General features: G+C 38.5%; 2 protein-coding genes across 3 annotated transcripts in view; one reads left to right on the top strand and one right to left on the bottom strand.

Moving 5' to 3' along the window:
- ccnc (cyclin C) overlaps positions 1 to 9567 on the top strand; it is a 32976-nt gene extending 23409 nt beyond the window's left edge. For both annotated transcript variants that reach the window (XM_048597513.1, XM_048597514.1), the window contains exons 11-12: positions 7066 to 7184; positions 7591 to 9567. In XM_048597513.1, coding sequence (XP_048453470.1) covers positions 7066 to 7184; positions 7591 to 7645 — 174 coding nt within the window. In that variant the 3' untranslated portion in view covers positions 7646 to 9567. The remainder of the gene's footprint in view (positions 1 to 7065; positions 7185 to 7590) is intronic.
- Positions 9560 to 26331, bottom strand: part of tstd3 (thiosulfate sulfurtransferase like domain containing 3) — a 19955-nt gene continuing 3183 nt past the window's right edge. The window contains exons 2-4 of the mRNA XM_020527852.2: positions 19562 to 19738; positions 14907 to 15066; positions 9560 to 11406 (exon numbers count right to left, since the gene is read on the bottom strand). Coding sequence (XP_020383441.1) covers positions 11340 to 11406; positions 14907 to 15066; positions 19562 to 19738 — 404 coding nt within the window. The 3' untranslated portion in view covers positions 9560 to 11339. The remainder of the gene's footprint in view (positions 11407 to 14906; positions 15067 to 19561; positions 19739 to 26331) is intronic.

Raw genomic sequence — 26331 nt, forward strand, 5'->3', positions numbered from 1 at the left:
TCTTCGAGTTTTCCAATTTTTAAAAGATGAAACACAACCAAATATTAATGAAATTTTGACCTTTTTTTTACTTGATAAGCTTGCGTTATTACACCAGTTGTTTAATCTTTCACGACACTTGCACATGAAGACTTCCACCACTGGTCAGTTAAAAAGTAGAATAAAAGTACTTTCCCTCGAACAACAGCATATGTTATAGAAATTGAACAGAAATAAAATTTTCCTTAGCTTAGTTGTGTACTACAAACTTCTCAAATTTTCTTGTTGCATTCACTGCTAATTCTGTTTTTATCCTCCCATGTTCTGCAGTTATTGCAATTTGTACATTTTCATTTTTTTTGTTTTCAGGTTGCTAAGTATTCTTTGCATTGCTCACAAAACATCAAGAGTTTATTTCTGAGAGAAGAAGCATCTACCTGTAATTTGTGAAAGTTTGTGGACAGCAAGGCTATCCTTGACTACCATATTTATCAGATGTGTCTCTGCCTTGATTCTGTCCAGCTTGGAGTTAGAGTCATACAGCATGGAAACAGACCTTTTGTTCCAACCAGACCATGCTAACCATAATCCCACCTGCCTGCACTTGGCCCTTTCCCTCCAAACATTTCTGATTCATTCATTTATCTAAATGTCTTTTAAATGCTGTAACTGTACCGGCACCCACCACTTTCTCTGAAAGTTAATTCCATACACAAATCACTGGGTTTTTTTTTTAGAATTGTCCCTCGTATCTTTTTTAAATCTTTCTTACTTCAGCTTAAAAATCATTATTGTGATTGTAACGAGGTCAGCCAGGTGAATCAAATGGAATGAGTTCCCTGATTGGACCAGATTAACAGCCCCAGAAGTTCTGTTCACACTGAGAGCTAGCTCTGAGGGAGCTGGATTAGTGTCAAGGACTCTCCACATCTAAGTAAAGGGTGACTTGGTGATGGGATACCAGCCTCTGGAGTTACTTCACTTTATAGTAGGAATGTATTTATTCTGAATACTCTAAGACATCTTTGTTTGCCACCATGTGTCTATTGATCTATGCCCTAGCCTAGCACACTAATTCATGTCAGCAAGTTCAACGTTCATGCCCGTGCAGTTGCCCTTATTTAAGTTTAAGATACTAGCCTTGGACCTAAACTTCTCCCTTTTTCAAACTCGGTGTAAAATTCAATCATATTATGGTCACAGCTACCCAGCGATGCCTTCGATCTGAGATTATTCATCACTTCTGTTATTTTGTGTTAATTCTGTAAAGTGTGATTATAACCTGCTGTCTGAATAGTTCCAGAAAATGCTGCTCTAAGAAACCATCTCAAAAGCATTCTACATACTCCTCTTTCAGGCCACTACTGCCAATCTAATTTTTCCAGGTTATATGTAGTTTAAAGTCACCCATGATTTATTCCATGCATCCAATATTTCTTTTGTAGTTTTTTTTTAAATCCATCTATCCAGACATGTTATGACACACTTCTTGAACAGGTGGAACTTGAAGCTGGGACACTGCCACTGCACCACAAGAGCCTCCTAAACAGAACTAAGGTGTGAAAACATTAGTTTGGGGCCTCTGGGTTACTAGTCTAGCAATATTACTAATGCACCACAGCATCCCCTGTATTACGATTTGTATACTTCTACATTGTGATTAGAATTTGGGGGCCTGCAGATTACTCCCATTAGTGGATGTTGTCCCTTCCTGCAATTCTCTGACGGTCATTTCACTATTTTCCTCTCTCACCTTCTCTGTACTCTCTGATTTACCATGTCACCCAATACTTGATTTTTACCCCCACAATTTAGTTTAAAACCCTTCCTATTTCTCTAGTTAAGTATTTTGCAAGAACGCTGGATCCAGCAACATGCAGGTGTAGATGGTTTCAGTTTGTGAAACTTACTACTTACACACCAGTTTTGAGCTGCATGTTCATCTCTTGAATTTTAAGTACCTACGGTACTATTAACTGATTAAAATTATGGATGAACAATTACTCCAAAGTATTCAGAATATAAGATGCAATATATGTACATATTCCTGATGGTGAAAACCTCTGATTTTGGTCTGCAAGGGAAGTGAGATTATATAAAATTTATATGAAGGCAAAGAAGAGGACTGGGAGAAATATAAACAACACCAAAGGGATGTGAAATATGTGGTAATAAGGAATAGGAGAACAAGCTTACTAGAAATGCCAAAAATGACACAGGTTTTTAGGAATACATTCTTCTTAGCCTTTTTTTAACTGTAATTTCTGCCACCTAAACAGATACAAATGTTACTGACCTTGGAAATCAGGAAGTGGCATTTAGAGAATGAAGACTTTGAGTCAGTCTTCACGGAAAATGAAACAAATGATTTGAATGAAGGAAAATGAGTTGTATGTCTGAGGTGCTAATCATACTAAGACAGGTGACCGTTTGGAGCAGATAGTTGCAAAGGGACCTTGTTAAATTAAGTAAATGAGCACATCAGGCACATGAAATGTTCTCAGTGACTGATATGGGGGGGGCGTTGGTGAAGGCTCGTGACAAAGGGTCATAGTTTTGGGATACAGGATGGAGCATTTAGGATTGAGGTGAGAAATTTCTTTGCTCAAAGTGCTGACCTGTGGAATTCTCGACCATATAAGGTGGTGGAGAAAGAAATACATTTTTAGACACAAAAGGGAGAATGATGTGGGAGTATGGTGGTGAGATAGAAGATCAACCATATTGGATGGCCTACTCTTGCAACAATTTTGAGTTCCTGTGTGTTAAGAGTTATGAAACTGGGACAGGTATAAATCTGCCAGGAACTAATGTAATAGTTGAACAGGCTTGAGGGGCTGAATGACTTAGTCCTGTTGCTATATCTGTGGTTTTCTCTTCTGAAGTTATATTTCAGAGATCATATTGTCTCTGATAATAACGTATACATTTGCTGTTTATAAGGGATTTCAGTGCCTGAAGACCATAGATTTCAATGAAGCCGTCTCTAAGTTTGTAATTGCAATCAATTTTTCATGGAATCACTATGCTAAAGAAAACACTTGCATTCCAATAGCACTTATTGTTGTTCCCAAGATGTCCCAAAGCACTCGAATCAATGATGTTTGTCTTTAAACGTGGCACCGGTTATAAAGAAACCCAGCTGCCAACTTCCACACAACCTACACAGAAAGATCTTGTGTACAGCAATGATAAAATTAACCAAATAAAAAATGAAAGAACTGTGGATGCTGTAAATCAGGAACAAAAACAGAAGTTGCTGGAAAAGCTCAGCAGGTCTGGCAGCATCTGTGGAGAAAAAAATCAGAGTTAATGTTTTGGGTCCATTGACCCTTCCTCAGAAGTCTAATGGACCAGGAGCAGGCAGGTGGGACTAATTCAACTTGGGATTATGTTTGGCATGTACTAGTTGGACCGAACAGTCTGTTTCTGTGCTGTATGATTCTGATTCTATTCTCGACTATTGGGATGAATGTCATGCTGGTCTTGATTTTGAAACTCTTGAGCTTGCTTAAAAATTCTTGCATAGCCTATATATGTACTTATCTCACTCCCTAAAACCCTCTAAATCCTGGAATTCCCAAACTGTTGGTCATAGGCTGAGGTCCTAGGATGGGAGTTTGGTACTGCGAAATTTGAGGCAGCAGTGGCAGACATGGGTTTTGATGGCTGTGAGGCCTTCATAAATGTTTTGTTTTTTTTCTGTCAGCGGGCATAATTTATATTGATCTGCTCCTGAGGAGAAGGTAGGAACAGTGAGACGGTGGCTCACAGCACCAGGGACCTGGGTTCGATTCCACCCTCTGGTGACGGTCTGTGTGGAGTTTGCACATTCCCCCCGTGTCTGCGTGGGTTTCCTCCCACAGTCCAAAGGTGTGCAGGGTAGGTGGATTGGCCATGCTAAATTGCCCATAGTGTCCAGGGATGTTTATGTTAAGTGGATTAGATGTGGGAAATGCAGAGGTAGGGGAATGGGTCTGGGTGGGATGCTCTTCAGAGGTGCGGTGTGCTCCGGCCTGTTTCCACACCGGAGGGATTCTGTGATTCTGAATAATGATGAGGCTGATGGTTACCAGAAAATAGTAGGAATGCACAGAATGTGTGAATGTCATATTTCACCAAGAAATTATATAAGAGAAGGGAAATTTGATTATAGAACAAACTTTTTAAAGGCTTTGTATCTGAATACATGAAAGAATTGGAATAAAATTAATCTGCTAACAAGGTAAATATACACTGGTATGATTTGAGATGAATTGAATATCTAAAGGATACTCCGTATTTTGGAAGGATAGGCAGGAAGGAAAAGGATGTGGTATGGCTTTGTTAGTAAAGGAAAATATCAGAGAAATGATACAGGCACCAGAGATCAAAACATAGAATCAAAACCGAGGAAGGGTCACCGGACCCAAAATGTTAACTGATCTTTCATTGCAAATGCTGCCAGACCTCCTGAGCTTTTCCAGCAACTTCTATTTTTGTTTAAGACATAGAATCCATCTGGGTATAAATAGAAATAGTAAAGGAAAGAAGTCCCTAGTAGGACTACTCCATAGTTCCGTGATGGGGCACAGCATAAACCAGGAAATACTGGGAAGTTGTAAGAATGGTATGGCAATAATCATAGGTAATTTTAATATGCAAATGGACTGGATTAATCCAAACTCGCCAGGGTAAGCTCTCAGGAAAGTTCATTGAATGTATTGAGATTGTTTCTCTGGAGCTATATGTTGTGGAACCAAGAAGGGAACAGGCTGTTTTGAATTCAGTATTGTGTATGAGGTGGAATTAATTAAAGATCATGGCATGCTAGAATTTCAAATTCAGTTTGAGGGTGAGAAACTGGAGTCCCCCACTAGTGTTCTGGAATTAAACAGAGGTAATTACACAGGCATGATGATAGACTTGGCCCTAGTGGATTGGACTGGAAGACTAAAAAGTAAACTGGTCCAGAATATAAAAAGGAATAGCAAAAGCTTATAAGTATATGAAAGGAAAAAGAATAGCTAAAGTGAATGTTGGTCCTTTGGAAGATGAGACTGGGCAGTTAATAATGAGAAGCATAGAAAAGGTAGAGACACTGAATCAATGTTTTGCATTAGTTTTCACAGTGGAAGACAGTAGCATCCCAATATAAGGTAATGCAGAAGTTGTAGGAATGGAGGAATTTAGAACAATCATCACTAGAGGAAATAGTACTGAGCAAACTATTAGGATTGAAAGCAGGCAAGTCCCCTAGGGTCTCCAGGATGTGGCAGCAAAAATAGTGGATCCATTGGTTGTAATATTCCAAAGCTCCCTGGATGCAGGAAAGGTTCCAATGCATTGAAAGAGTTCCAGTATAACATCCTTATTCGAACCAGGAGGGAGGGAGGCAGACAGAAAGTAGGAAACTAGACTGGTTAGTTTAAATTTCCCAATGACAGGTGTTAGAATCCATGATTAAGAAGTAAAAACAGGACATTTGGAAAGACAAAATTCAATCTGTCGGAGCTAGCACAGTTTCATGAAGGGTAATTGACTAATTTGTTAGAGTTCTTTGAAGATGTAACATGCAATAGGGACAATGAAGATCCTGTAGATATAGTATACTTGGATTTCCAGGAGGCATTTGATAAAACACTGCATAAAAGGTTAATACACAAGGCAAGATCACATAGGGTTAGGGATAATTTATTGGCTTGGATAAAGGATCTGTTAACCAACAGAAAGCAGAGAGTTATGATAAATGGGTCTTTTCTTTTTGGTTGACCAGATTAACTAATGGACTACAACATAGTTTGGTCCTTGGGCCCCAACTGTTTACGGTCTTTATTGATTACTTGGATGCAGATGTAGAAGGTACTGTAGCCAAATTTGCAGATGACTGAAAAATAGTGGGAAAGTAAGTCGCAGTGAAGAAATAAGAAAATGGATTAGGTTAGGTGAATGGGCCAAAATTTCACAGATAGAGTTTAATGTGAATAAGTGTGAAATTATTAATTTTGGTCAAAATAGAAAGGCACCTTGTTATCTAAATGGACAGAAACTTCAGAGTGCTTTGGTGCGGAGGGATCTGGGTGTTCTTGTGCATGAATCGCAGAAAATTAATCTGCAGGTACAGCAGATCATAAGGAAGTCAATGGAGTTTTGGCATTTGTTACTAAAGGAATACAGTGTAAAAGCAGGGAAGTGTTGCTGCAACTATGCAAGGCATTAGTGAGACCATACCTGGAGTATTGCTTACAGTTTTGGTTTCCTCACTTGAGGGATGTAGTTGCACTAGAGGCAGTTTGAAGAGGTTTACTAGGTTAATTCCAGAGATGAGGGGTTTGTCTTCTGAAGAGAGATTGAGCAGTTTAGGCCTATACTAGTTAGAGTTTTAAAGAAGTGAAAGAATATCAAATTGAGTTATAAATGATTGTAAAGGGAATTAACAAAGTAGACGTAGTAAGGACATTTCCTCTTGGGGCAGTCTAGAATGAGAATTATAGCTTTGGGGTAAAATGTAAACAGATCAGGAGAAATTACTTCTCTCAAAAGATTGTGAAGATGTGGAATCTCTATGCCAGAGGGCGATGGATGCTGGGACATTGAATAAATTTAAGGAGAAGATAAACAGATTTTCAATTTAATAATGGGTTGAAGAGTTACAAAGAGTATGCAGGAAAGTGGAGTTGAAACAGATGAGATCAGCCCTTATCGTATTGAATGGCGGAGCAGGCTTGAGGGGCTGAATTACCTATTCTTCTACTTATGCTGTGCTCCTATATACTGAGGCCTGATTGTTGCTACAACCGCAGCCCTGTAATAATAAGTTTTTCTTACCCCAAGACCAGCCCAGTGCTCTCAACTCTGTCCCTGCCACTTTATAGTGGCATTAAAATGGAGTCACAAAAGGAGTAAGGTTAGGAAGCACTGCTTTAGGATCCCTGATTTTTAATTGCTGTATTATTTATTTTTGTTTCCTCGACTCTTAGCTTTGGAATTCCAGTAACACCAGCTCTTTTTAAAAATGTCCTTCTATTTATAACCAGAGTAATATTTATGACAAGACATACTTTTGGTTTATAATAATTTTTAACATTCTGGCTGTTGTGTGGGCAGATCCTGGAGATAATCAGAGTCATTCTAAAGCTATATGATCTTTGGAAGAATTTTGATGATCGAAAAGAAATGGCTGCAATACTCAACAAGATGCCAAAACCAAAACCACCTCCAAACAGGTACACCATACAAAACACAGGAGGCCCTTTGGCCCATGAATATATTGATATAAGGCTGTTTTAAATATAAGGTGACTTTCTATGAAAACAAATGCTTGGGGAAGATTGTTCTACAATGAGCTGTTTTTGAATTTTTGTTGTACGCTGGAACTAAGCTTTCAAAATACGCTGTTTTGATTCTCCTGCTTCCCAGCTGGATATTTCATCACAAAACAGAGGGAAATTGCCAATATCACTTGGGTACACGGCAGATATAAAGGTGGTTAATTGGGTCACGTGATTGTTTTGACCATTGACAAGGGCACAAAATAGAGAAATGGCTTTCAAAATGTTGTCATAATCTTTGCAATCTTTTTGGGTATTTTACTTTTGCTCTAACTCTAATTTATTTTCTTCCTTCTAACAGTGAAGGAGAGCAGGGACCCAATGGCAGTCAAAATTCAACCTACAATCAATCCTAATAAACTGGCAGTTTCGTGTACCAAAAACTGTGAAATGGAATGGATTCGGACTGTCTGATAGACAAGGAAATTCCTTTCACTTCATAAAGACATTCTGCCAGTTAAGGTGGTGGAGAAGACGCTTGGGTGTGGTTTGAGAGGCTGGACATGAAATTATTGTAATTGTTCAAAGAAAACCTCTTGTTGGAAACCAAGAAAATTACTCAGTTGCTGCTGCAGAAACACTCGAGTTTCATTTATGTTTGTGACTTTGTTGTGTTTCAAGGGGCGTTGCCCTACTCAAGCTGTGCTTTAGAACTGTGTACAATAAAATCTATGCCAAATTTTAAGATTTGTGCAAATTCCCTATCAATTGAGAAAAATCCATGGAAAAGTAACTGAACAACAGGGAATGATACAGTAGCTTAATATTTATAAGCTCTTGAAGATAAGACAGTAGCATTACACCTTTAAAGAAAATCAAACACTTTTTTGTTTGGTACTTGAGCTGTTGTATGGAATTAATTTCCATAATTTTTGAAATGCAACCTGAGGAGGTTTGGAAAGGCCTTATTAACCATATAACCAAGTCAAAATTAGACCTCCCAATGTCACTTTCCAGATATAATGCTAAGCATTGATCCTTCAGTTTTAAAACTGAAGTAAAATTGTTGTTTTTCATCTTGTTTCGTTAAATAAAATCTGAAACATATCATTTCCAAAATGGAACTTCAAAATGAGTTATTTCTGTCTTTAGTAGATGTAGGGGCCTATAAATGGTCAGTCAATTATGGTCCTATTTAGTAAGGTTAAACTTATTTTGATTGCTGTATTTGTTCAATAAACTCAATTAGCTGGCAATGTTTTAAAAACAACTAAATGGACCCTTGCCACAGTGAGTTTACTGGTGGTTCTTCAACTGTATTGTCATCAGTATTGCATAAATGTCTATTTTCCATTTATCTAGCTGAATTGTGACCCCCACACACTGTTTCCTTCTCTATTCCTGCACCTTGGTTATAACTTTCAAAAATAAATTTGCCAGCATTTGTGGTGTCAATTTTTATTGATTTAATGGAAGTATAATTGAGAGATTGCAGCTGTTATTCCTACAGTGACTAGACTTCAGTATTTGACTGACTGTAAAATGCCTTTGGATATCCTGAGGTAAAAGGCACTATATAATCCAAGTACTTTTTACCCAGTCTCATACAGAAAATGATGCACATTTGTGAAGATAGACATTATATTTTGAGCCATCCAAAAACATGATTTTAACATTTCTTTACAAAATATTACAGCATTTTCTGGAAATACAGTAGTTGAAGAATCCTTCTAATAGAACGTTACATGAACAAAGTGAAAGTTTTACAAACATTCTTAGCAAAAATACATCTGAAAAATGAATTGCGGTTGTGGAAAAATCTGATCAGGATTAGGGAATGTGGCAAATAGAATTTGTTGTATTGAATTACCTTCACATACCCAATTGCAAACCAATAGTTGCATTTGATATGTTTGAAAATGTTTTAGACTGAATTTTCAACCAAGCACAGAATACAGTACAGTATGGACTATCATACCTGCCAAAACCAGGATAGCTGTGTAGTTTTCACTATGGCACACTAGTGTTGCAAGGGTGGTGTTCTCATTTAATAGCTACCAGACTTGTTCTTAAATAGAACCATCTGTACTGGGTTAGTGGTCTAATGATACTTTCTAGCTAATCACAGCTGGTTACAAAATTCAAAGACTTGCCATCAAGGGAATCAAACATACCAGGTGTCTGAGAACCATCTTTACTAGAATAGCTATAAATAATGAAAATCAAGCATTCAAACCTACTTCTCCAATACTGTAAAAGTTGGAGTTTTTTAATACCTCTTTAGTTGATGTTTACAAAAGATGTAAAGATTACAAAATAAAACAACTTAATCATTTAAGCAGATGGGGCTTTAATGTTCTGCATTAATTTCTAATGTTACATTTGAGAATCATATCACAAATAGTATAGCATTAAGTTACAGAACATACTTCTACATGAAATTACTCCAAGAAATAATTCAGATCTTGGCTGTTCAGGTGCTTGAGTTTTTAAATAAGGGGATGAAATTTGGGAGTTAACATACCTCTGTAGCCTAAATCCTTCAATATCCTAGCTATTAAGGTACATTCAATCTCTAGCTGAGCAGATTCAGAAAAGTTAGATTACTGTTCGGAGCAAACTAAGTTGTTAAACATTTTCCTCATTCTCACAAATATCCAACAAAATTTAAAATTTATTGGTTCACTGAAGAAGGTTTTATGTTGTATTAGGTAGCATCCTTGTTTCTAAGCGAGAAATTTCAACTGAATATCACTCCTAGACTCACATCGCAACAAGATGCATTTGCAATGAGCCCACATGTGGATTAACTTGATACAAATGGCACACCTCAAGCTATAGTCTCTCGTGACAGGCTGGTGACCTGTTCCAGTAAGAAAAGTAGCCACAAACAGTCAAGCATACTTTGTATGCCTCACATCACAAGGTGCAGGAAAGCTTCAATTCAATTGATTTTGTAGTTGCCATTATTGGATAAATTGTTTCTAGTGACTGCTTAGGTAGCATAGCAAGGTTGTGTTGCATATATTTACAGGGATTTAACAACAGGTGTTCCTATTTTTCCTTCATTTTACTTAAACTGGATACTTCTCAGGACAAAGATGGTCTTGGGCCAATAGATTTTGAATAATAAACAATGAGAAATGATTTGATCAGGCTGGCTTTTTTTTTGCAGTGTGGTGTTGACATGAAGTTCTGGGGAAGGCACATGGTGTTCAATGTTAATTGTCTCTCTCCACAGATGCTGCCAGACCTGCTTGGTGGTTAATTGTTAGTCATCATTAACTGATACATACATCATGGCAACACATCCATCACTCAGTGCACTTGCCAACTACTGTCATTTGGCATAAATGTTGTTTTCCCTTTCCTTTGATATTTCTTATAAACTGTTCTGAGTGCAAGATAAAATTTCAAAGTGATTTTCAACAATAATTAAATAGTCAAAGTTTTAAAACTATTCCAAAATATAGTTCCTCATGCAGTTGTTTCAGGTAAAAGCTCATATTCCTATGCACAAGTGGCTTTCTGAACATGGGACAGTTTTAACATGACCAAATGTGCACAAAATACACATTAAAAGAAAAGCTATACATGCAGTGACACTGCCAGGCATAAGATCTTAGATGAAGTTAAATTGGGAGGGCGTGGTAGAAAGTAATTCCATGTGAACCAAAGTGTTCGTAAATTTTAGTGACAACTTAAACTATTATTTAGCTGTCTGTCAAAACAGGTGCATGAAGTTTTAAAAAGCACAATTCTGTCATACAGAAAAACTTAAATGCAGAGGTTTGGTTGATAGTTATAAATCACAGCTTAATTGGCTTAATACAAATTCTGCTGACTCTCTCAAAGAAAAATACAGTAAATAGTTAAATTTAGCCTACTGGGGTCTTATTCCAAAAGCATAAGATGGTAAAGTTTGTTGCCAGTTTTGCAAAAACATTTCTCAAACCTTTCACAATTCTCAGCTATACATTTTAGCTAAAAAAGAAATGATATTTAGGTAAGAAAAGTTCAATTATTAAAAGTGAAGATTTAATATTCTCGAGTAGTGATCATAATGGAGAATTTTTCTTTATTTCTTCGGGAAAAAATTCTCAAAGCAGCTCAGCGCTGATGTTCAGCAAATTCACGTTTCACCCATTCTTCCCAACCACCAGGGAAATGTAGAGCTCTGAAACAAAAAAAGCACTCACTACTTGATGTCAGATGATGGAAGGTCACACAACAGTATGAATTTATATTTCACTGATAAATAGGGGAATGAAGTACAAAAATATTAAAAGTAATGATACGAATTGTTTCAAAACATCTGATACCACTTGCAGTACAGTATTTGTTCTGGAACTGAAGATAATCACTTGTTTTAATTGAAGAATGACATTTCACAGACATATGAAGGCTAATTAATATTTCCTGAAAAGCAACATTATTCTTTCATATCAAGAGGTAGCTGGGATGCACTAAACACTGCAAAAGTTATGGGCCTTGACAATATTCCAATATTAGTATTGAACCTAAGACTTTAATCTGCACGTATGTTAGCTAAATCGAATTATTAATACCAATGGTGAGATATGCTTATAATGTGAAAGGGACAGTTTTCTGGATAAATATGTTGAGAAGCCACCTAGAGAATGGGCCATCCTAGACTGGGTATTGCATATTCAGAAAGGAATAATTGGCAATGTAGCTGTGTGAGGCACTTTGGGGAAATGTGACCACAAATATGATAAAACTCTATTTTAATGAAGAATTCTGTCTTTGATTGAGACTAGATAAACGAAACAGCAACAATATAAGGCACAAACTGGCTATGCTAAATTGGAGAACATTACTTAAAGGATGTGGTTCATAGGCAATGGCAATCATTTAAGAAGGGTACATGGGGTAAAATATTTTAGTTCTCTCTTCATAGAACTGGACACAAATAACATTCCAAAAATGTCAGGGAATGCAGGTTCTAGTGAGAGGGAGGAACTGAAGGAAATCAGTATTAGTAGGGAAATAGTGTTGGGTAAATTCATGGGATTGAAGGCCACTAAATCCCTGGGGCCCAATAACCTACATCTCGGATTACGCAAGGAAACGGCTTCACAAATAATCGATGCACTGGTGGACATCTCTCAAGATTTTATAGTCTGTGGAACAGTTCATATGGATTGGAATAGCTAACATAACCCCATTATTTAGAAAAGGAGTTAGAAAATAGAATTATAGACTGGTTAGCCTAACATTGGTAATGGCAAAAACACCAAGTCTGTTATAAAAAAAGTTAATAGCAGAGCACTTAGAAAATAGTGACAAGATCAGACAGTCAGCATGGATTTACAAAAGGCAATTCACGCTTGACAAATCTGCTGGAATTTTTTTTGAGGAAGTACTGTTATAAAACAAAGGTTGACCTCCCTCTGATAACCAAAACTGAAACATGCAGAGATGAGTACCCTGCCCTATAATCTGTTAAACGGCATTGAGAAAGGGTGTAATCTGTTTTTTTGTTACATTGTCAAAACCATCATATTTAAATTTAATTAGTTTTTGGTATCTGGGTGTCTGGTTAAAATTAATTGGCTAAATTCAAAACTTCTTGTCTTGATAACAAAACAAAACTGCTGCTTAGCCTGCTGACTGTACAGCCTTTTGATACAAAGTTTTCAATTCAGGAGCTCAGTGCACCTGCAAACCCACAAGCTGCTGCCCACAGACATCCTTTTTGAATCTAAGCATAGAAAAAGCACATCATCTTTTAAAGGGATCACACACTGCTTTCAACCCTTGCATTTTATAAACACTAAATTCTAACATCCTATCTCACAGTCCACAAATACTCTACCAACTTTGCAACAGTACCAAGTAGAGTTAAGTAGAAGCCGGTGGATGTGGTTCATTTGGTTTACTTATACGTATAGAAGACTTTTGATAAAGGTCCTACATAAGTGATTAGCATATAAAATTAAATTGACTCTGATTGGGGTAATGTACTGACATAGATAGAGAACTGGTCAGCAGACAGGAAACAAAGCTGGAATAAATGGGTCTTCTTCCGAGTGACAGACAGTAACTGGTAGTTATCACAGGAATCAGTGCTTGGACTCCAGCTAGATAGTAGTTTCCTCATCTAAATCATTAATAAGTGTAATTTCTAAGACTCAGATGAAGAGAAACTACTTCACCTAGAGGGTGGCATGCCTGTGAAATTCTCTGCCACAGAAAGTGGTTAAGGCCAAACATTGAATATTTTCAAGTAGAAGGTAGGTACAGTTCTTAGAGTTAATGGGATCAACAGTACACAGAAAGCAGAAACAAGTTACTGATTTGGATGACCAGCTGTGAAAATATTAAACGATTAGCAGGCTTAAAGTGTCTACTGGACTACTCCCTGTTCCTATTTTCTAAGTTTCATTGAAGTTTGTTGGGATACAGATTCAAGATTAGTACATTATCAATGTTTGATTATTACAGCTAACTGAAGAGCAAAGATAGGGATCATTGCTGTTGTGTAAAAAATTAGAGGTGTGTTTATGGAAAAAATTTGAAAATTAAATGGGGTAGAGGCTCCTTGGATACACAGATGATCATAAAGGTTGGTCAGCCAGAGTGAGAAGCCATAAAAAGATAAACTGATAGTTTGGACTGCAAACTGGGGATACAAAATAATCTGGAGCTGCAGTTGGATTACAGCGTGCAATTTTGAACTGCCCAATACAACATGAAAAAATGTACAAACTGGAAGTAGATTCATAATGATCAAGCTTTATGGGTTGCAGTTTTGAAAAGACTCAAGCTTAGTAATTTTTCATGACATTTTAGAAGACTATGTAACCATGAGAACTCTTCAACATTCTGAAGACCTATAATAATATTAATAGCAACCACTCTCCACAAGACAGCTAGCAACAAGGCAGCAAACATTTATGAATCAGAAAGAATTAAGCAAATGCTAAATAAAACATTTCCAATGTGGTTAGATTATTGTTTTCTTTGCTGCGTGAATCAGAGAACCAATATTTAGTTCCATGGAGAATTACAGTTTTTTCTTAAAAAGCAGCAATACAAAGCTACACGATACGCATGGGATTGGGAGTAAACACTATGGCTTTTGTGGATAAAATACTAGCAGACTGGACATGATAGGAAAAGAATAGGGGCTGCACGGTGGCTCAGTGGTTAGCACTGCTGTCTCACAGTGTCAGGGACCCCGGTTCAATTCTGCCCTCGGGCAACTGTGTGGAGTTTGCGCATCCTCCCAACATCTGCATGGGTTTCCTCTCGGTGCTCTGGTTTCCTCCCACAGTCCAAACATGTGCGGGTTAGGTGGATTAGCCAGGCTAAATTGCATATCCAGGGGTGTGCAGACTAGGTGGAGGGGGTCAGCCATGGGAAATTCAGGTTACAGGGATGGGGTAGGGGCTGGGTCTGGGTGGGAATGCTCTTTCGAGGGTCAGTGTGGACTCAATGGGTCAAATGGCCCACTTCCACACGAAGAATTCTATGATTAATGCCAATGCAACCACAATTCAGAATCTTTTCTTGTACTGTAACACACTTGTGAATGCAGCCTCATTCAAACTCAGAGCTACGATTTAAAATTTTGATTAGCAGTTTGCTTAGGTAACTGAGCAATAAAGTAGAAAGTAAAAAGGAACAGTATTTTATCTTGCTACTGCTCACCTGCTGTAGCCCATTGATGTCGCAGTATCTAAAGCCTTCTTGCTCCTGACTCCTGCCAAACATGAAAAGACAATTTCGTCGGATGTGGATGGCATCTTCCCATTGTAGGTTTCCATGAATTTGCTTGGATCCAACTTCAAGGCTTGCTCCACTTGTCCCACTTTAGATAATTGGACAGTTAAAATCAGTGTAATCTATATTTAATAAAAATCCAAAAGAACTGCAGATGCTGTAAATCAGGAACAAGAACAAAGTTGCTGGAAAAGCTCAGCAGGTCTGGCAGCATCTGTGAAGGAAAAAACAGAGTTAATGTTTCGGGTCCGGTGACTCTTCCTCAGAACTGACCTGGTCACCGGACCCGAAACGTTAACTCTGTTTTTTCCTTCACAGATGTTGCCGGACATGCTGAGCTTTTCCAGCAACTTTGTTTTTGTAATCTATGTTTAAACCATTCCACCAATAAGATATATAAAAACATTGCTATTAACCTTTTATGTGTCAGATCAAAAGAAACATTAGTTGCATCCATACTGTAGCAAATTTTGGAACAATCTATTCAACAATGCTTACAAACTTGGATAATTACCATATTTACTGTTAATAATAAACAATGTTCTATCCTATTCATGGAAAAAAGCAAGGAAAATTATTCCACAGGCATGCTTCTTCACAGCAATTTTCTTCCAACTTCTTTTTTGCCATTCAATCATGGGATGTAGACTTGCTGGGAAAGGCAGCATTTATTGCTAGTCCCCAGTTAGTCACTGCAAGGAGATGGCTAGTCCCCCTCCTGAACCACTGCAATTCATATTGCACAGTTACACCCACAGTACTGTTAGTGAAGGTGTTTGGGAATGTTGACCCAGTGACAGTGATACCACTCCAGGACATAAGAACATCTGGCTAAGTGTAGAATTTACACAGAGTGGCTGTTTCTTGTCTTTCTAGGTAACAAAGGTTACGAATTTGGAAATTTGCAATATAAAATTTCAGAGAATCCTCTTTTTACTTTTGTTGATAAAAGGAAGAGTTTGTCTTTGGCAATGATAAAAGATTTTTTTTAAACAAATGGTCAAACATGCACTATTTCTAATCAAAAGGCAGGGTAGCGGTGGGTGTGGCAAAAATACAGGGAATTACAGGCTGATTAGCTGAACATCTATTGTTGGAGAAGTATTGGAGTCAAGGGAATAAAAGCAGAACATTTGGAACATCAATCTAATCAAGCACACTCAACATAGCTTCATGAAAGGAAAATTACACCTGACTAATTTTTAGAGTTTCTTGAGGAAGTCTTAACAAGAGCAGATAGAGAGGAACCAAATGCATTTTATTTAAATTTCTAGGTGGCGATTGACAAGGTACCTCCCAAAAGGTACTGCGTGTAGGTTTAAGGAGCTCTTTTTCAAGTTGACAACTGTAACCATTAGGGTTCCAAGGGATCACTGTTGGGACTGCAACTATTTATAAAACAATGACTTGGAGGAAGGAAGTGAATGTACTGTAGCCAAATTTGCAAACACCACAAAAATAGGTGGTAAGGCAAGTTACAAGAAGGATCAAACAAGTTTAGAGATATGATAGGTTAAATAAGTGGGCTAATTGTTGGCAAATGGAGTATAATGTGGGAAGATGTGAAGTTGTTCGTTTTGTAAGAGAGAACAAAATAACAGTTTTTGAATGGGGATAAATTGCAGAAGGCTGCTACATTAAAGGGAATTGGGGGTACTTGTGCACAAAACACAAAGCTAGCACACAGATGCAGCAGGTAATCAGGAATTCTAAAGAAATATTGGCTATTATTTTAAGGGAGTTAGAGTATAAGAGTGGGGAAGTTTTACTGCAACTGTAAAAGGAGCTGGCGAGACCACATCTGGAGCACTGTGAACAGTTTTGATCCCCTATTTTAAGAAAATATCATTTCATTGGAGGCGGTTCAGTAGGATGATTCCTTGTATGGAAGGATTATCTTATCAGCAAAGGCTATATAGTTTGGGACTCTACTCACTGGGGTTTAAAAGAATGAGAGGTTATTAAAAAACAAAAATAAAGGATTCAAGGGGCTTGACAAGGTACATGCTGGGAGGATGTTTCGCCTCACAGGAGAGTCTAGGACAAGAGGACATTGACAATTTGAGACTGAGATGAAGAGAAATTTCTTTCAGAGGACTGTGTCTTTGGAATTCCTGCCACAGACAGCTTAGGAGCAGAGTTCTTGTGTATATTTAAGGCTGTGGTAAACAGATTCTTGATCAGGGTTATGGGGAAATTGCAGGAAAGTGGACACGAGGAATGTTGGAGCAGGCCTGAGGTGCCAATCTACTCCCATTTTGGTTTATTACGGTCTTGTGCTACTATAGCATTTAAAAATTGCAGCCTGAAGTGAAGTCCAAATGGTACAATTTCATAATTTTTACGTATTAATTTCCTAATACAGTAAACACAACAGGAAGTCTGACTGTTCAGAGAGTGAGCAGCATCAAGACCAAATTCTGGAATTCTGTCTCTAAACCTGTTCACTTTGCTTTCTTTAAGACACTCTTTGAAATCACTTTTTAAACACCTACCACTCTTTAAAACTACCGATCAAGCTTTTGATCATTTGTTCTAAAATCGCCTTCTGTAATTCAATGTCAAATATTGTAAGAATTGTGCAACTGTGAAATACATGAACATTTCAAAATATTAAAAAGTACTGTTCATATTCACAAGTTATTTTTGAAGAAGGTCTTTAGTTAGACAGATATGTGAACTATGAGCAGCTATTTCGTACAAACTCAACACAGTGCAGTGCTCAAAAGAGAAGCAAACAAAAAAAGGCAGCCAACATAAGCAAACTGCTGGAAAAAAAAACTCAGCAAGTATGGAGAGAGAACCTGAATTCATGTTGAACTTAATATGACTAGATTAAAAATAGTCTATTGCAAACTCAACTGTGTACAAGAACTGAGACATGTGAATATAACACAGTCCACATGAATACAAAATCGTCTCTCCGTAGCGAGCTCCCCTCCACCACATAGCACGGTACTGCAACTGCACTAATTGGATAAAACAAGGGTAAATTTAAAGTACATAAAAACTTACCAGCCATGAAATTTTACAGGCTAGTAGCAGTTACAGAACCACACATCATTACAAACTGTAACATCATAGTATAACAAAAATTCTTTATTAAATATGAAAAGCAGCAGGGCATATTCAACTGTGTCAACTTGGCCAAAATTGCATGTAATTGACTTTGAGACAGTCCCAAAAGGTGGTATCAAGCCTCAGCCACATCGCATACCAAAAGTCACATATGTACACATAGGGTGGCAGACTTGCTTTAAAGAATTCTAATGAAGTAATTTCTGACATTGCAAAAGCTATCCTGAAAAGTGCAGACTTATTGAACTCTACTCCATAACTTGCCAGAACGGACTGTGAATTCAATCTCCAGGTTGCTAATCCACTAGACAGCATGGCATTTATTCTAGTTCTTCAAAAACACTAATCTTAACATTTTTTCATTATTCTTGTTGGTCCCCAAATGCTGCAGCTCATTCCAGCTTACACAAAAATAAATATTTATCATACCAGTCCTCAAGATGTCCTTTCCAATGAATCCTGGACTTCTTTTCTCTGGTCTCTCTCACTTCTGAAAGTACTGTTAAATTCAATTTGTTCTTGTTTCATGCGTCTTATATACCCTATAGAAAGGTTCCTTCAAGGATGTCTCCTTAAAGATTAATAAAATAAACCCCATAAACCTATCAGGTTATTCTGACAATCAGAACCTGTTCAAAAACAAAAGTTGCTGGAAAAGCTCAGCAGGTCTGACAGCATCTGTGGAGGAGAAAACAGAGTTAATGGAAATTCTGAGGAAGGGTCACCGGACCTGAAACGTTAACTTTTCGGGTCCGGTGACCCTTCCTCAGAACTTCCGTTAACTCTGTTTTCTCCTCCACAGATGCTGTCAGACCTGCTGAGCTTTTCCAGCAACTTTTGTTTTTGTTCCTGATTTACAGCATCCGCAGTTCTTTTGGTTTTTAATCAGAACTTGTTATTTCCTTCCACAATGTATCTACGGCGTGCAGTTATGTCCCACTGTCCAGGTCAGTACACAACAATCTACGTTCAGTCTCGGGGTGGTGATGGTGTGGTGGTAATGTCACTGGACTAATAATGCAGAACTGCAGGCTCATGTATTGTGGAAACAAATTCAAGACCTCCCATGGTGAAATCTGAATTTATATTAAAAAAAATTGGAATTAGAAGACAGGCTAAATGGTAAAAAGTAGTGAATAGTCATAAAAAGAGAGACATCTAGTTCAGAAACCTTTCTTAAGGAAGGAAATCTTCCACCCTTACCTGGCCTTGTCTACATTTAGTTCTAGATACGCAGCAAGATTGACTGCCTCCTGAAATGGTTTGGGAAGCCACTCAGCTCAAGGCCAATTACAAATTGGCAATAAGTATTGGTATATCCAGCAATATCCAATCACATTAACACAAAAGCAAATACAACATCACCATTAGCACCAGGAGCTGAATTCAAACCAGTTGATAAAATAATCCAGAATTCTATTTCTTTCATTATTACTCCAAACTATTCTAATAGTTATAAAAATTCAGTGCAGCAGAAAATGAATTATACTCAATGATATACTTACACGGCACATTTATAGATCCAGGAATTTGTCCATACTCCTTGATCTCCCAGGGTTCTCTGACATCAATCACAATTGTTTTTGACTTAAGCAACTGTTTTAGTTCCTGGTAGGTGACAGTTTCAGAGGGAGCTGTACAAACACTCCGGTAACTGCTGTGCCGGGTTAGATAAAACGGAGCTGTAAAAAGTATTTAAAAAGTTTGAAATTATGAAAAACCTCAAGTTCTTAGATATTTTAGATCAAGTACAGGGACTTTGATTCAAACTTAGGAGCATGGTTACCTTGAAGTAAGTTAAGCATACATTAATTAGCAAAATCGTTGAAATTGCAATGACAGCCAAGTAGAATGTAATGATAGATCTCACTGTAAAAGATCCTTTTACAGCCTGACGATAATATGATTTAAGCAAATACATTGCTTTCATGCTCATTGTGTACAGGAACTTAAGTTTTTTTTAATTTATTCATTTTGCACTGGCTTGTCAACATTTCTCGCCCATCCCTAGTTGCCCTTGAGAAGGTGGTGGTGAACTGCTTCTTGAACCGCTGCAGTCCACTTGCTGTGGTTTGGCTCACAATGTCATTAGGGAGGGAATGCCAGGATTTTAACGCAGTGTTGTTGGGGCTGCACTCACCCAGGCAAGTGGGAAGTATTCCATCACACTGCTGACTTGTGCCATGTAGATGGTGGACAGGTTTTTGGGAGGCCCAGCCTCGCACCTGCTCATAGTCTGTGTTTGTGTGGTGAGTCCAGTTGAGTTTCTGGTCAGTGATAACACCCAGGATATTTATTGTGGGGATTCAGCGATGGTAACACCATTGAAATCAAGGGGCTATGGTTAGATTGTCTCTTATTGGTGATGGTCATAGCCTGACATTTGTGGCATGAATGTTCCTTGTCGCTTGTCAGCCCAAGCCTGGATATTGTCTAAATGTAACAAGATCTGGACATGGACAGTATTTCAGGAGTCACGAATAGTGCTGAACATTGCGCAATCAGCAGCTAACATCCCCACTTCTGACCTTACGATGGCGGGAAGGTCATTGATGAAGCAGCTGAAGATGGTTGGGCCTAGGACAGTACCCTGAGGAACACCTGCGGAGATGTCCTGGAGATGAGGTGACCGACCTGCACCCACCACAACCATCTTCCAACATGTTAGGTATGACTCTAGCCATCGAAAGTTTCTCCGCTCTTCCGCCCCCCCCCTCACCCATTGATTCCAGTTTTGCTAGGGCACCTTGATGCCACACTCAGTCAAATGCAGCCTTGATGTCAAGGGCTATCACTCTCACTTCTGGAATTCACCTCTTCTGTCCAAGTTTGAATCAAGGCTGTAATAAGATCAGGAGCTGGATGGCCCTGTGGAACCCAAGCTGGGCAGATTATTGCCGAGCAGGTGCTGCTTGATGGATACTGTCAGCAACATTGCTATCACCTTACTGATGATCAAGAGTATGCTGACAGGACAGTAAATGGTCAGTTTGGATTCGTCCTGCATTTTATCTACAGGACATACCTGGGGCAATTTTCCACATTGTCGGGTAGATGCCAGTGTTTTAACAGTATTGAATCAGCTTGGCTAAGAGAGTCTTCAGTACTACTGCCGGAATGTTGTCAGAGGCCATAGCTTTGGCAGTAGCCAGTGTCTCCAACTGTTTCTTGATATCACATGGAGTGAATCAAATTGGCGAAGACTGCTATCTGTAATGCTGGGGACCACTGAAGGAGGCAGAGATGGATCATCCACTCCGCACTTCTGGCTGAAGATTGCTACGAAAGCTTTAGCCTTATCTTTTGCACTGCACTGGGCTCTTCAGTCATTGAGGATGGGGAGACTTGTGGAGCCTCCTCCTCCACTGAGCTGTTTAATTGTGCACCACCATTCATGACTAGATGTGGCACGACTGCAGAGCTTCGATCTGATCTGGTGGTTGGGGGATTGCTTAGCTCTGTCTATCACTTGCTGCTTATGCTGTTTGGCATGCACGTAGCCCTGTTTGGTGGCTTCACTTTGTCTCCAAAAGGACTGTGCAGTGGTCCCTCTTACCGATACTGTCATGACAGATGCATCTGCAGCTGGCAAATTGGTAAGCATGAGGTCAAGTATGTTTTTTCTCTCGTTGGTTCCCTCACCACCTGCCGCAGACCCTGTCTAGCAGCTGTCTTTTAAGACCCAACCAGCTCGATCAGTGGTACTGCTGCCGAGCCAGTCTTGGTGGTGGACATTGAAATCCCCCACCCAGAGTACATTTTGTGTCCTTCCCATCCTCAGTGTTTCCTTTAAGTGTCGTTCAACATGGAGTACCACCAACTCATCAGCTGAGGGAGGACGGTACATAGTAATCTGCAGCACGTTTCCTTGCCCATGTGTAACTTGAAGCTATGAGACTTCATGTGGTCCAGAGTCAATGTTGAGGGCTCCTAGGGCACCTGACCGTATACCACTTGTGCCACAACCTCTGCTGGGTCTGCCCTGCCAATGGGACAGGACATATCCAGGAATGGCGATTGAGGGTGTCCAGGACATTGTCCATAAGGTACAATTCCACGAGTATGACTATGTCAGGCTGTTGCTTGATTAGTCTGACAGACAGCTCTCCCAATTTTGGCACAACCCCCCACATGTTAGGGAGGAGGACTTTGCAGGGTCGGTAGGGCTGTTCCTGCCGTTGTCTTTTCCAGTGCCTAGGTCGATTCCAGGTGATCCATCTGGTTTCATTTCTTTGAGGCTTTATAGCGATCGGTACAACTGAATGGCTTGCTCGGCCATTTCAGACTGCAATTGAGAGTCAACCACATTGCTGTGGGTCTGGAGTCACATGTAGGCCAGACCAGGTGAGGATGGCAGATTTCCTTCCCTGAAGGACATGAGTGAACCAGGTGGGTTTTTTCGACAATTGATGAAAATTGTAACAAACAAAAATATACAAAAAAATAAACAGTTGGTAATTTGATAGTATATAGCATAAAATCAAAAAACAATCACAGCATTTTCTTTTAAGTTTGTAAAGTATCTTATCTATTTTCTGCAGTGAGTGATTATGGTGATCGAAATATTTTATATTTTGTTCGACCAAGGTGGTTTGGCTCAGCCCTGACAATGCGCCAAATGGCCTCTTCCTGCACTGTAGGGATTCTATTAGTAATGTCACATAACATTAGTGGTATCAAAACTGGCTCAGAACCATACTATTGTCATGTGACTTTGTGATTATGTATTAGGACTCACATGGCGTTTTTAGTTCAGGTTCAGTGTGATGATACTATGGTTTTAAGAGGCGTATTTTGTTCTTTTTTGGAAAAAGAAGTTTTGACCCATAGGTGTCAAGCTGTCTTCTCCAAGCTAATAAACAGCTTGAGAGGCAGATGTTTTTTTAAAAAAAGTTGGAACAATAGAAGCATGAATGGGTGGAGTCAGATGGTTAGTTTAGCTTTCAACAGCTGCTGGAGTCTTGAAGCTGGTTGTGGAAGCTGTTGTTATTCCACTCTCAACAGCTAAATGCTGGAGTTCTCTCTGCTGTAAGAATTGAATGCCAGACAATCTATTTTACTGAATTTTCCTTTGCAAGGGGGTGTTTATGGATATTATTACATTGGACCAGTTGCTACTTAGTCGTTAAATAATCTATTATTCTGTTAAATTTATCAATTCTCCTTTCTTTTGTATGTATTTTAAACAATAAAGTGTGTTTTGCTTAAAGCCAAGAGGTGTAACTAATCAAATTACCTCTGGAACTTATACTTGCCTTTAAACAAGGTAAAAGTTAGCCTTGACCCTATCTCCTTGATAGATCTGAAGGGGGCTGGGCTGTTCTATAACAATTAGGAGTTGGGATAAAGTTCAGGATTAACATTCTCATTTTTGTCCCTGATATTAGATTTAAGGGGTTAGGGTCAGGATGAAGGTTACATATTAGTTAGGTTAAAAATATGTCATTGTTGTTAACAAGTGTTTGTCAATGCACCTTTAATTAGGCTAGTAAGCAGCACTGGATGTCACTAAGTCCAAAATACAACAAAAATGTAATTAGGTCTCGTTAAACTAACAATAAACTAAAATTGGCATTTGTGGAATGACAGAGTGCTTTGCAGTGCCCAAAAGAAATACAAGATCCAAAGTCTACTCACACCCTTTACAATTGCATCATCTTTACCATACTGCTGAACACCTTTCACGCATGGAGAACTGCGTCTCATTTCAAGATAATGCCCAGTGCACTAACAATACACTTAAATCAAGCTCAGACCCAATTCAAACTCAGGCCAATGCCATGTGATAGTCAGATCTGACCTAATTAGAATTAAAACGGAAATGACCAAGCTTTACAAGTTGCATTGATTTTCTATCCTGCTGCTCTTTCAATGAAGCTCAATGCAAACTTGAGGTATACAAACTCATATCTGTCTACTCGACATTTTAAAGCAAAGTCTGTAGTTTTCAAATTAAACCAGGCTTTTATTTTTGTTCAAACATGCAATAATGAGGATGACTGTACTACTGCCACTGGAAGTGGAGGAAATCAGGCTAATACAGGGCGGGGGGCTCTGCAGTAAGAGATCATTCATTAGTACTACACAGCCAGATATGCTTTAGACCTCTCCTTTTTGTTACACTTCTCAGTAGAATTTCTCATCTATCAAAATTTTCCAAGATTTTCCCCTTCTCTACCTTGGACATAAGCATTTACACCTTTTGTTTCTTTGCCTCAGTATCACATCCTTAGCCTTGCGCCATAATGTTCATGAAATAATCATATGACATTTTAAAACTATACAATATTGCATATTTTACAGTGAGAAAAGATGCAAATATAGTTATTTTCCTCAAACCCCATTTAGTCCTGGCTTTACAGCTTTCCACAGAAAAATAAGTTACATTTATATATCTTTTGCAATTCTGAGATGTCTCAAAGTGCTTTTGCAGCCACTCAAGTCAGTTTTCGCAATGTAATTGTTGCCACAATTTAGGAAATTCAACAGCTGCTTTGTAAACATCACAGCAAGAAGCAGAAGAATCACTGCATTGCTGGATGCATTATATAGGTCACTAACTAGTAAGAAAGATACAGAAAAGCAAGTCTGCATGGGATTGGCACAGGAGTCCAAGAATTAGATTACTTATGTGGGAAATTTGATATCCTAGTAATAGCTGGGATAATAATTATTATAGGAGAAGAGTTTAAGGTATGATCATGAAAAAATTTGCTGCAATATGTTTCCAGTGAAATAAGAAAGAGATTTCTGAAGAAGGGTCTAGGCCTGAAACGTCAGCTTTCCTGCTCCTCTGATGCTGCTTGGCCTGCTGTGTTCATCCAGCTCTACACCTTGTTATCTCAGATTCTCCAGCATCTGCAGTTCCTACTATCTCCAAGAAAGAGATGTTACTGGATCTGGTTCTAGCTGATGAAGTGGGTCAAATGTATCAAGTATCAGTAGGGGAATGTTTAGGGGAAAACAGTGATCTTTATATAACGTGATGCAGGTTAGCCACAGAAAACGACAAAGAATAGTCCAGAGTAAAAAAACACAATTAATTGGCAGAGGAGCACTTTAAATGCGGTGAAAACAGGCCTGGCCCAGGCAAATTAGAATCAAATATTGGCACACAAAAACTCTGAGCGATGGACTGTCAGTAGACAGGAGGTAGTTGACTTATAGTTAAGGAGATTGCCATGACGGAGGAAAAAATAGGGGAAATAAATGATAACAAAACAGATACAGTAAGATCCATAAAATGGATTTTTAGGACAGGTGCCATATTGATAACTAGGCTGTATATAGAGGGCTAAAAAGGGAAGTGGAAAAACAAGTGTAAAAAGCAAAGAGAGAGGATGAGAAATGACTGGCAACTAAAAAGAGAAATGTAAAAGTCTTCTAAAGACATATAAAAAGAATAAAAAAGGTCATAGAGAAAGAGTGAGGCTAATTAGGAACCTAAAAGGAGATTTACATAAGGAAAAAAAAGGAGGGTATGGCTGAGGTACTAAATGAACAGTTTGCATCTATTTTACCAAGGAGAAAGATTCTGTCCAAGTCATAATGAAAGGGAATGTATTTGATATGCTTGACGGACTAAAACTTGAGAAGGCATTGTTTTAGCCATACTTATAAGTCACAGAATATGTCCAAGGATATGGGAGAAATAAGGGAGAAAATTGAGGAAATACTGGCCATAATTTTCCAAACCTCTAGATACAGGGATGGAGCTAGCAGACTTGAGACATGCAAATGTTATGCCCTTGTTCAAGAAAGGGTGCAACAATAAACCTAGCAACTGTTTGCCAGGCAGTTCCACCTCAGTGGTGGGAAACCTTTTAGAAACGATGATTCACACTAAAAGTAACTGTCACTTGGGCAAATGTTGATTAGATTGAAAGGTAACAAATTTAACTCTTACTCGAAAATAGGGAGACAGAAAGCTGGAAACTGCAAGCCAACTAGCTTAACATAAAAGTCATGAAGAAAACATCAAAAGCTATCACCAAAGTCATCAAAGAAGGGCAACTGGCTAAATTCAAGGTAACTAGGAAGAATCAAAATGGTTCTGTAAAAGGGAAATCATGTTTAACCAATCTATTAAAGTTCTTGAGGAAGTAACATGCTGTGGATGATGGGAACTGATAGATGTAACGTACTTATATTTCCAGAAGGCATTTTATAAACAGCCACAGAAGCTCATAGATAGTAGGAACTGTAGATGCTGGAGAATCCGAGACAACAAGGTGCAGGGCTGGATGAACACAGCAGGCCAAGCAGCATCATAGGA

The sequence above is a fragment of the Rhincodon typus genome, chromosome 5 (assembly GCF_021869965.1).
Source record: "Rhincodon typus isolate 14 chromosome 5, sRhiTyp1.1, whole genome shotgun sequence".
Classification (NCBI taxonomy): domain Eukaryota; kingdom Metazoa; phylum Chordata; class Chondrichthyes; order Orectolobiformes; family Rhincodontidae; genus Rhincodon; species Rhincodon typus.